The 12,308-nt window shown below is 42.4% G+C and overlaps 1 protein-coding gene across 3 annotated transcripts in view; it reads left to right on the forward strand.

The window, feature by feature from the left end:
• LOC119379371 (drebrin-like protein) overlaps positions 1–12,308 on the forward strand; it is a 44,058-nt gene that overhangs the window by 4,394 nt on the left and 27,356 nt on the right. For all 3 annotated transcript variants that reach the window (XM_037648683.2, XM_037648684.2, XM_049411954.1), the window contains 3 exons: positions 1,861–1,947; positions 4,737–4,859; positions 7,461–7,541. In XM_037648683.2, the coding sequence (XP_037504611.1) occupies positions 1,861–1,947; positions 4,737–4,859; positions 7,461–7,541 (291 nt within the window). The remainder of the gene's footprint in view (positions 1–1,860; positions 1,948–4,736; positions 4,860–7,460; positions 7,542–12,308) is intronic.

A 12,308-nucleotide genomic window follows, 5' to 3' on the forward strand; every position in this document is an offset into this window, starting at 1 on the left:
AAACTGGTGGGTTTTCAGTCAAGATGGGCATATTTCTAGCAGTTTTATTTTATGTAAGACTTTAGTCTTTTTTATGATGCAGGCACAATCTCGTCGCTTCTATCTGCTTCTCTTGGGGAATATTCAACTATTAGTCATTGTGTTATAATAATAATTATCTAATATTTACTCATTGACTTGTACTTAATCTAACAGGGTCACGTGTTGAAGTGGGGAAACTGAAGTCAGTCGGTGCATGTTTCGCTTTGTAGGCATTGTACACCTAGCAGCAGTTTTCTGATAATTAGTCTGCCATGAATTACCTGATGCTTCTCACAGTTTTGTGTTGTCGTGCCCAAGGAAAACACTGGTGAATATCTTTGCAACTGAGGCTGAGTCGCGGGATTTCTCCTGAGTCAATGTGCTTGAGCAGAAACTGGATTTTAAACCACAATTACCTATGTTGGAATGGATGCTCTAGGTTTTCCAAATAATGAACCATACAATGCCTAGCACAATATTTTTTTTTGCCAAGTTTGCCACCTGAAAATGCTGATTTAAGCTCAGTAAACTTCACAAAATACCATTAATAGTGATTCTGACACATTGAATCCAAGTTTCACTCATGAAGAGCAAACGAGTTGCTGATTTATTACTACACTAAGTTTTTATAACTTGCTTATTTAATTAATGCATAGAAACCAACATGTTCCAATAATGTGGTGTGGTTTTGTGGAAAATTGACAAAAGGGATTGACATAAAGGTCAGAAGAATGTGCTGTATTTGTTCTGTTTGGCCACATATGAAGCTTTACACAAGGGCAGAACAGCACTACGACAGGAGCAGTGTATGGGATTTGACCTTATGCACTGGGATTGAATGCAGCTCGTTGGGCACACTGATTAACACCAGCAGGTTGAAGCACATTCCTCCGCATGCTGTGGACTGAAAGGCCTGCTTTGTTATTTTTCTGTGAGCAGCAGTCACAAGTTAGGGAAATAAGTCAACTGGATTCGTTCATACATTAGAGAGTTTTAGCAAGTTACGCAAATACGGTAACCTTCCTCCTTTCCCGCTGGTTGTGCATTTGCCGCTGACAATGCGTACCCCATACGGCAGGTGTCTCGTTAACAATGCGTGGGCTGACAGGCAACAATAAGCCGTGACAACCCCACAGTAATTTTTGAAAAAGCTTTTGTGGTGTTGGGGTGCCTTCACCGGCAAAAGGTCGACGACCTGGAAAGGAGGAGCGGCACCATCATATGGTAGCGTATTTGCGTACCGTATTTCTGTAACTAGCTAAGACTCTCTATTGTCCCACTCGGGTTCGAATTTGATTTAAATTATACTCAGCTTGCTACTTTATGCAAACTAGGAGGTAATATTTGCATTGTTAAATCAGGCTTCTGCATTGGAAAATGTCTACAATAAGCCAGACAATAGCATCATGGAATATGTTTGGTGTTTACCTGGATGAAGTGGCAAGTGTTTATGGAGTTAAGGATCCTGTTGGACTATGGTGAATAATAACAATAAATAAAATGTAGGTTTGATATCTTACTTGACAGATAAATAGACAGGTGTGTTAAGATTGAGAGTGTATTGCATATACTTAAGAAATTTTCAGCCATTCTTTTGAGAGCACTGGAGTTTGCAGAAAAGGGAAACAGTTTTCAAGATTGCATGGGATGCTCTAAAAGAATGTAGGAGTCGAGGGTGTGTGAGTGTTGTTTGCAGTCAATGTCATGGGAGGGAGTCTGTGCCTGTTGTTTACGGAACTTTGATTCGACTCTGAGCAACTGAAAATAAAGTGTGGTTCAAGAGGGCTTTAGTTTGGTGTGGAATTTGCTGTTGACCCTATCGACCTCTGTTTTTTCTAGGAAGAAGAGAAAAAACGCATTGAGGAGGAAAAGCTTAAGGCTGAGGCAGCCCGAAATCGTCTGGCGGAGGAAGTGAAAGAGCGGGAGGCAAGTAGTAGCACACACACACTAAAGAAAAAGCAGTGCTTCAACATTGCATAAATTTGACTCTTATGTCTTTTGAAGCATTGAAGTCAACTGTGTTCCTTGGCAGCATATGTCGGCAAAAAAGTTTGAGCTTACTCAGACTCGCTCAACAAATATATTCTGCTTGGAGGGCTCACTCTGACTCAGACTCACCAACATTTTTCTCAACCGGACTCACTCAGACTCAAACTCACCAACATGTTACTCAGGCGGACTCACTCAGACTCATGGCTTGACTAGAGTCTGAGTGAACCTGAGCGAGTCAACTCATGAGTCCGTGAGCTTAAAACTAGCTTTTTTTTTATCTTGGTGTCAATGCTCTTTAATGCCAATATCGTAACACAATCTGTGCTCTACTATACGCCTGTTGATCTGATACCTTCAAATATAAGTTATCAGTGGTTACAATCCAGTAAGGACATTTTTATGAACTACCCGACTCGCGCGAGATTTTTTTTATCAAGAACTTCCCGTGAAAGAATTTGCAGGAGGAGGTCATGGCACTCCTCCCAATTCACGTCTGTGATAAAAAAATATTGAGGTGGCGCATGAACGCGAGTACATTGAGATATGTGTGAATAGACTTGAGTATAAACGTAGGTCGATATAAGGCTGACAGTAGTGCTGAAGATGAGTAGATAGGACCATAGGTCTGCAGTAAAAGGTGGAGCTTACTCAGATTCACTCAAGAATTATACAGCAGAACCTCCTTCATAGGTTTTTGAGGAAAAAAAAACTCGAAGAAACGTACTACCTGGGAAAATGTCCAAACTGAATTCACTGAAACATAGCACAGTTTTGCTTGATAAGGATATTGTGAACGTTGGAACCAAGAAATTCTACGAAACAGGAACGTGTCAGTGAGGTTCCACTGTAATTGGCGCTTAGAGCTCACTCGGACACAGACTCACCAATATTTTCCTTGACCAAACTCACTCGGACTCAGACTTACTAAAAATTTCCTCAACTGCACTCAGTCGAACTCAAACTCACCAAAATATTACTCATCCGGACTCGCTCAGACTCACGGGCTGATCTGAGTTGAGTGAGTCGACTCATGAGTGAGTTTGCCGACCTATGCTTGGCAGTATGGTCACTTATTTACTTGCATTTATACAGTGTTTACTGTTTGTTGTACTCTTCATGGATGTGTACACAATGAATGGGAGTAGGTCTTTTTTTAATGCTAATTTCCCAGGCTTATTCTTTGTGAAATTTACTAACTACTGGTCATTAATACTTCTTTCCATGGTACAGTAGACTCTCAGTAAACGGAAATCTGTTAAACGGAACTGCTGCTTAAACGGAACAACTGCATCTAATATAATTGGTTTCATACTTGTATTCTGCACCCCTGTTCCTCTCAGTAAACGGAACTCCTGTTAAATGGAACACGTTTTCTTGGTCCCTTCAGGTTCCGTTTAACGAGAGTCTACTGTATGTGCTGTTCACACAGGGTGGTGGTTGAACACAGTTGTCATGTAATAATGAAACATTCATTCTTTTGTGTTTTTTACCTGTCTTTCATGGGTATGTGTGGTGAGGTTTGGAGAAGGCAGAAAAAATGCATTGGAAAAAATGCATTGCTGCTAGCGATCCACATCTGCTTCAAAACAGTCTTTATCGTGCTCCAAAAATTGCTCCAAATCCTAGACTGGTAGGACCACCACTGGGTATAGTTTTCTTGTTAGCAGCCTTCAAGCAACACCAGAGCTCACAACATGTGCGTCTGGGGCTTGTTGCTATCATGTAGTAGGTCCAGGCACTCGCCTCCAATACATTTTACCTCCCCCTTATCTCATAGGATCTGCACCTTCCAGGTCATGCCCATGTTATGCGTCGTATCTGGTGTGTAGCAATGGCTGCGCTTTTTTCTTTTTTTTTTCCAGTTTTGCCATTAAAAAATGACTATTTTTGTAAGCTTTTCATGAATGCTTCTACTCCTATTTCTGATGTCAACTTTTGCTCACAGGCTTCTCTCTATATACACATGATCTGAAACTAGGCTTTTTATGTGGTGTAAAATTTTGTTGTAGTTGGTCTTTAAGAAGAAATGTTGCATCTCGTTTGTTTCTGTGCTTAATAATAGATGTGCTTAATAATAATAGTTTGTGTCTGAAGCAAGATAGGAAAAAGAAATGGCAGAATTTAAGAACAGTTTATTTTCATATCATATTCATTTGTTAAAATTCTTTGTACCCTGTGGCCAGGGCCAGCAATAACATGGCAGTGTGCAAGCCAACATTGCCAGAAAAAAAAAATTGAAAGGAGTCAAAGCATAGTGTAAACCCACGAATGCAAGTAATAAAATGTAATAAATTAGCTTCACATCATAAATTGGTTTATAACGTGAAGGGTTGGCAACAACACCTGCATTATGTAAGATAAGTGTCCATTCACAGCTTGCTTTCGGAAAAAATTGCAACCAAGTATATTTTTGTATTAAACTGTGGCACTTCTGTGAATGGGTGATTCACGATGAAGTGAATGTTTTAGAATTAATCAAAATGGAATGATGATAGTGATTGCATGTTTCGTGGATGGAGCGCAGTTGAGATATGTGGGTGTGAGTATGTTCTGAAGTTTAATGTTGATTAAGTTATCGCAGTTGTTTTCTAGATGAAATAAATTGAATGAAGTCACTCACTGTGGTACCAGTGTCATTCACAAATGTAGCATCCCGCTTAGGATGCCATATTGCATAGGAGCAATAGTTGATTTACAGTATCTGATTATTTGTGTTGACACAGTTGAAGGATGCTCGAGCAAGGGAGGAGTGGTTCAAGGAACGATCACTCTCTATAGACAAAATGCGAGAGGCAGAGAAGAACGCTCAGAACTCCACGCACAACAAAGTGAATAAAAAGCTTTGGGTGAGTTGACTTGCATTCATACTTGTCCTTTGATTATTGGAGAGAGTCATTGGTTCTCATGTTTGTTTAATGCGCTAAATGTATGTAACCTGGCTATAAAAAGATCAAGAACTCTTTCCTATTACCTATGTTTCTTATAATGTCCTTCAAGTTTGCCTCAAAAGATTTCAGATATTTAACTTGTGAAGTTGATGAGCATGATAGCATGAGACAGGAAAGCATTAATGCAGCAACGTGAAGACCTGCCAATTCTGCCAACTTTGCTATAAAGTTTCCAATTTTCGGCTCTTTCAGTTTCTTCTGATTTTAGGTGGGCATTTTGAAGTGATTCCGAAATTGGTCACTGTTAGTGACGTTAACATTACATATTTATGCCACATTAAAGCATTTACGATTCAATTTTGGTATTATCAGGCACAAACCTACAAATTAAAGTATAAAAGTCACAAACAAAAATTTGGCTGTCAGAGGTCCTTTACGTTCATGGAATGCCTTGACAGTGTGAAGAAAGGCATTATGTGGCATGCCATCAATATGAAAAAACAAGCAATATTGCATATGTTCTTTTCACCCCAATAAAGGTCCTTTTCCTCAAGTAAGTGTCTCATCAATTCCCAGCTAGCTGCTGACCGATTCACGCTAGTGTTCGGCAATTATTCTGTGCAATACTGTATAGCAAATTTTGGCTAATTTTGGCTATAAGAAACTATTTTGTAAATTTCACGGATTGTGTCATAATGAGGTTTGACTGTAGTACTCACAGCAGTCGCTCCCATCCTGATCTCGGTGTGATTTTGACATCACACGTTGGTAGTGCAGTCGCAAGTGTGCTGCATGCCAGTAATGAACTAAAATGCACCAGCGTTTTCTTCCGCCTCTTTCAGTGCTTGTCAATTAGTAAAAAGTCTAATATACATATTTTTTCTCATTAGCTGTTTTGCCAAGGAGCTCATGACAAAACACGGTCTTGCATTTTTTAACAGGGAAAATAGCCATTCACCCAACTGTAGTACAAAGCTGCAAAGGAAAGGCTTAAAGGGACACTAAAGGCAAATAATTTATGTCCGAGTGAAAGCTCAATGTATGACAACGTCTAAGACGGCAATATTATCAACAGCAGTGCCCTACTTACCGAGAAATTAAGCTAAGTGTATCACACGATGAGCGCCATGAGCGGGACATTTTGGAAATGATCCCGATGACGTGAGAGAGTCTGCCTACAATTAATCACTAGTAATCAAGCTAGCAGCAATAAAAAAAGAACCTTCCGTGCGTCACAAGACGTAATAAAATGCTGCTTGTTCATTTCTGTTTGTTTCATGGAAAAAAGAACTTCTCTGGCGTTGCCATGGGGAATGGTGCGCGTGGTTCAAAGGTTCTCTTTTCGCCGAACTGCGCTTCGCCCGGCACCCTGCTTCGCTCCCGTGGTCGCGTCTCAGTGGTAGTTTCGGTATCTCGTACTGCCGCGTGTGTTTTGCGCGCTCGTGGAAGTCGCTCTGACAGAAATTTCGCCAAAATGCCGCATGCATGTGACGTTGCCGGATGGCCGAATGGCACACGCCGCCAGTGCATGCCACCGCGCAGTAAAGGTGGGCAACGTTGGGCACGGCAGCAGTGACGTGAGAAACACCGCTTTCAGGCGGGTGATTTGAAGTGCGCTAATGCGATGCGGACTACTAAAACATGATTTTATTTCAAAATAAGCACTTCCTTGGTACAAAAGTAGCACTACGAGGTTTCTGGACCGTTATTTCAACAATCAACGTCGACTTGATATTTGCCTTAGTGTCCCTTTAAGGTTTCTCAGAAAGAGAGCTTCTCAATTGAAAAAAAATATTTGCCTTTGTCCAGGGATTGAACACAGGACTAATGCCTTTCTGTGGTGTTTGCTTTTTCGTCTGAGCAAACAAGAAGGCCAGCAGATTACATCACAAGGCTGAATTTATTGTCAACTTGAAGCAAAGGGCATAAAATATAGCAAATCAGTTCTGCAGCAACCCAGAAGGTGGAGGAAGCTTTTTGACGAAAAAACTCACAAAGGGGCCTGCCTGGAAAGGTGCTGGTCCTAGGTTTGATCCCCAGACCTGGGCAAATTTTTCTTCGGGTACAAAGCTTTCTTCCCGATCAACCTGTATGAGTGTAAGTTGTAGTCTCATGCTACAATTGGATGGATGGCTATTTTGCCTTTAAAAACCTGATGCCTGACTTTCTTGTGGGGTGTGCCTCATAAACATCGTGTTGGGCTGGTTTATGCTCAACAGTCTTGAGTACTTGAAAATGTGGTACTCAAAAGCGATACTGTTATCATGTGGTTCAGAAATTCTCTCAGGTTCCTCTGTGTTGTCCCACCCTCGGGTGGTAGTTGAAGCCTTCACTTTGTCAAGCACTATGAGTGCCACTTGTATGCTTCTTCAGAGCTGATGTCCCATGTCCATGCATTAAATGCTTATGTTTTCCTAGCAAGTGGAGGTGTGTTCCCTATGATTTTATTAAGAATTTTCTGTCTCTATTTTCTGGTGTACAAGCCATCAGTTCGGCTTACTTTTCTGGTTTACAAAATTTATAGCACTTACTTCAATGCTTTGCATTTTCTTTGAGCAGGAGCAGCAGCTGCAAGAGGACATGCAAGATGAAGAAGAACGAAAACGCCGGTCACAGAGCTTGAGAAATCAACGGAATGAGGTATTCTTTCTTTTGCTACTTTAACTCTTTCCGTACCGCGAGGAAAATGGTTGTTTTTTGTAGGTTGCACTAGACTTTTTTTGCTGAAGGAACTACTGCACCCAACATTTTATGTAATACATAAACGAAAAGCAGAATGAATGAACTTTTGACGCATACAAGTTTCATTAATGAGATATGTGTTATGCAAGCGTTATAAATTGCCAGATTCAAGATTGCAGGACAAAATTTAACAAAGTTTGTAAAGACACGCTTCTGTCTACTAAGAAAAAGATATAGCAGAAATTATGAGATGTACAAAATGTACTGCGGTCTAATAGGCACCATGTCTCAGGGTGAGACAGCTGCGCATATTGCACATTTTTGATACAATTCCGTTTTCCTGTGCCAAGCTGCTCCAAAAGCATGAAAATTGCAAAAATTGCTCCGAACTGCTCCAAAACAGCGTCGAAAGCTAGAATTTCTATGCCCACGTCAGCTTCGCTGGGAAAAAAGGCTGAGTTGACATGATTTTCCGATTTGCGCCTATAGAGCGCCTGGAGTACCAAGAAAATGAGACATTCGCAAAACGTGTAGACGCGCCCGTGTTTCTATGCACCTTTTTGATGAGGGCTCCCATGATGCCAGCATATACTACTCTGAGTTGTTTTCGTTAAATCGATCAAATCAGCTGCAAACACACCGTAATGCTGATATCTGCAATCTTTCGACGCGCGCCGCATCTGGCGGCAGCCATGTTAGCTTTTCACTTAGACGATCACGCAACTTCGGAGTGCATTGAAAAATTATGGCTGCACAGGAAAAAAACAAACTGCATCAAGAAGGAAACTACAGTTCTTCTCCATCACGACTGATAGTGCAGTGTGTCCGTGAACAGCAGAGAATGTTTCGAAAATATCAATTCAAACCATTGACAGCAGGCTACCGACGTTGATAGCACACTATCGATGGTTTGAATTGCCGCTTTCGAGACATCAATTATTTCGAGATTACCAGTTGTAGTAGCTTAAAGGGACACTAAAGAGCAAAACGGATTTTTCTCGCATTAGTAGAGTAGTCTTCCACGATACCAAAAACACCACGCTTGCTGCGAGAAGAGCAAGGAAACGCGCAAAAACAAAATACAGGTGGCGACGCCACCTTGGAATTCCCGCACCATTTGCCGTGACATCACATATTTTTGACGGCGCCTGCTTGGGCCTACGTAGTTCCTAATCGGTTAAATCGAAGTACATTATCCTCTGAGGGGGCCAGAGACTTGAAATAACGAGTTTGTGAAAATTTCGTCGAGCCAGTGGCGCCAAAATACGTTAAATGCTCTTGGAAATCTTTTACGTCACGAATAACATAGTTCGGCGCAAAATTTAAAAATGAAACTTTGAACTTGGTATTCTCCTCTAATAATAAACCTATGGTGGTGAAATAAACTACACAAGAGTTCTCCGAGCACACTTTATCAATCTAAACCAATTCATTGTTTCTCTTTAGTGTCCCTTTAACGGCTAATGTGTGCCGCTAAGCACGAGCGTGTGGCTTTGACTCCCAGCCACGGCAACCAAGTTTCGATGGTGGCAATACAGTTGAAACCCGATTTAACGAAGTGGTAGGGACGCTTGAATTATTTTGCTAAATCAGAAAGTTCGTAAAATCAAGAAAAGGATTTTTTGATCCTTCGAAATCTACAATTGTAATGTATAGCGACACCCAAAAGCTAACGTTGTGTCTTATTTGCCGCTAACCCACACCTGAGCATGCGAAAGGTCCGCGGCGGGGGCCCGGACTTTTCCCAAGGCCAGGTAGACGCTCACGTGAAGCTGTGACAAGCTGCCAATATGCAAAGGGGGAGAGAGTGAAGGCAGTAATTGTGCGAGCAATAAAGTTGGGAGGAGACGAACAAATCTCTTGCTTAAACCATGAAATAACAAAAGCAACCACAGTAGTGTTCCCATGGAAGCATATACAGAGACAATAAACCACCGCCGCCCCTATCCTGGTAAGAGTGCTACCGACTGCTGAGTCCGTTGTTCCGTGCATGGGCAAAAATAATACTAGGGTCGGGACTAGTGCAGCTAGAAGTTCTAGCATGATAGTGTTGGAGCGCACACTTGAAAAAAAACCTGTCTGTGTGAAAATTGGAGAGAAATCACCGCCTTTTTACTCGCCTATTTCAGAAAAAACTTCGTTAAATCGGGTTTGATGCCAAGTTAGATTTGTTAATTCTGGTTGATGACAACATCAAACCTTATGGGTATCTGCTGGGGAATGATAGTTTCTTCGTTAGATCGGGAACTGCGTAAAATCTGGTTTCGTTAGATCGAGTTTTAACTGTATATAAAAACATCAGAGCTGTGCAAATAGCAAAATTTTGGGTGCGAAGTGAATTTGAATATTAAAGTTTTAGTGCGAATTGAATCAAATATTTTTCGAACATTTCTCGAATACTTTTCTTATACATTGAAGCGCAATTACAGAAAAAAAGTTGTAGAGGATCCCTAAGCATACCCTTATGAGGTAGCAATATGAAAGCATTTCTTTTGGCTAGGTTGATAAAACGCTGGAGCGGTGGTGTTCCCTAGTTGTCTTATAAAGGATGAGGCAATGCAGAGGACGAATTGTATTTATTTACATGATTTGGTGCAACCAATGTGGTGTCACAACACTTTGCGCATGAAAGGAAAAGATGCTATTTCCTCAACCTCTCCTCTTCCTTTCACTTCTATGGACGCCCAACTGATGTGGTGGACAAGGGCACTCTCGCTTCGATTCCGGAGTTCCAAATCTGCCCCATAGACGTCAGTGTGTAAGAACATCTGAAATTTTGGGCACTGAAAAGTTTTGGTGTTCGATTTTTCGGACTTTCTGCCCAAATTTCAGGTCTAAATCTACATTAATTAAAGCCTCCAGCTCTGCCGCGTACATCACCCCATAGGTTCGATCCAGCGCTTTCGTGAGTCGATCCGTTTGCAGCCGTAGCAGAGTCCGAAAGGCAGCTTTGCCAAAATGTCAGTGTGTGATGGGGTAAAGCATATTGAAAATCTGACTGGGCACTGTCATGGTGCAGTGTGGTTGGCAGGCCTGTAGCCAGGAATTTTTTTCGAGGGGGGGGGGGGGGGCATTTGCTGAAAACTGACTATATGAGAAAAACACCTATTTTCATTATTTATTTTTGGTAAAAACACCTACTTCACCAAAATTGCGTGATGGCGGCAGGCGGCAAACGCACCTGTACAGCTTAATCGCTGACAACTCTTTTGATAAGCATCTTCAGCTAACTGTTCAGTAGTGAACATAGGTCTGCAAACTGAGGCATGGGTCAACTCATTCAGACTCACTCGGACTCAGATCAAGCCATGAGTCTGAGTGAGTCCGGCTGAGCAATATGTTGGTGAGTTTGAGTCCGGTTGAGGAAAATTTTAGAGAGTCGGAGCCCGAGTGAGTCCGGTTGAGGAAAACATTGGCGAGTCTGAGTCTGTGTGAGCTCCACCTTTTATTGCCTACCAATGGCCCTATGTACTCACCTATTGGCATTACTGTCAGCCAAGCCCGTAGCCAGCCCCCCCCCCCCCTGAATTTTTTATGATACATGGTGTTTTACCGAAAATAAACAATGAAAATAGGCGTTTTTTGCAAATACTCAAGCCTTTCAGCAAGTGCCCCCCCCCCCCCCCCCCCTGAAAAAAATTCCTGGCTACGGGCCTGCTGTCAGCCTTATATCGGCTTACGTGTACTCAAATCTATTCACACATGCCTCAACACACTAGCGTTCATGCTCCACCACAATGTTTATTGATAAGGGGCGCGAGTTGGGGGGGGGGGGTGCCATGACTTCTGCCGCAGCAAACTCTTTCACGGGACGTTCTTGATAGAAATATCTCGTGTGGGTCTCATATTTCATAAAAACGACCTTACTGGATTGCAACCACTGATAACTTGTATTTGAAGGTACGAGATCAAAAGGCGCACCGATTATGTGAGCTATTGGTGTTAAAGAGCATTAACACTATGATCAGAAAAGCTCATTTTACGCCAGTGGACTCATGAGTTGACTCACTCAGGCTCACTCACACTCAGGTCAAGCCTTGAGTCTGAGTGAGAGGCTGAGCAATATGTTGGTGAGCTTGAGCCCGAGTGAGTCCGGTTGAGAAACAGTATAGCGAGTCTGAGTTCGAGTGAGTCTGATTGAGTAAAAGTTTAATGAGTCTGAGTGCGAGTGTGCTCTCAGAGCAAAATATATTTCTTGAGTGAGTCTGAGTGAGTTCCAATATTGTTGCCGACCTATGGTAGTGAATGTGGCTGCGCCGCCGTTCAGAATGCTGCCTCTTTGTGTGAGACCGCTAAGTGCGCCGCACAGACGCATTGCCTTCACAAGCGTAAGCAGCTCGCCATCGCCGTGCCCGTGTGCAGTGAGGAACGGAGTGGGCATCTTGAACACTTGCATGACAAATGCGTGTGTACGGTACAGCAAGCGCCCCGGCAGTGACGATGTCAGCTTAGTTGGCGATGTGCTGTACACATCTAGGAACGATCGGCTTCATGCGGCAGCAAGTGCTGCATGTCGACGGAGATTCAGCGATGATCATTTACGTGCGCACACGCATCGGTGAAAGCTGGACGAGTCGTCCGCTCTTCCGCCACAGTCTTTGTGTTCCACGTCATCGTTTCCAAATACTCCGTGCAAGGGAGCCGTAATCTATTCCGTGGTTTGCTGATATCAGCGGCACACGTATTAAGAGGGGTTTGCAACAGGTACTGAATGTATTCACGAGA

Source organism: Rhipicephalus sanguineus, chromosome 1, assembly GCF_013339695.2.
Source record: "Rhipicephalus sanguineus isolate Rsan-2018 chromosome 1, BIME_Rsan_1.4, whole genome shotgun sequence".
NCBI lineage: Eukaryota > Metazoa > Arthropoda > Arachnida > Ixodida > Ixodidae > Rhipicephalus > Rhipicephalus sanguineus.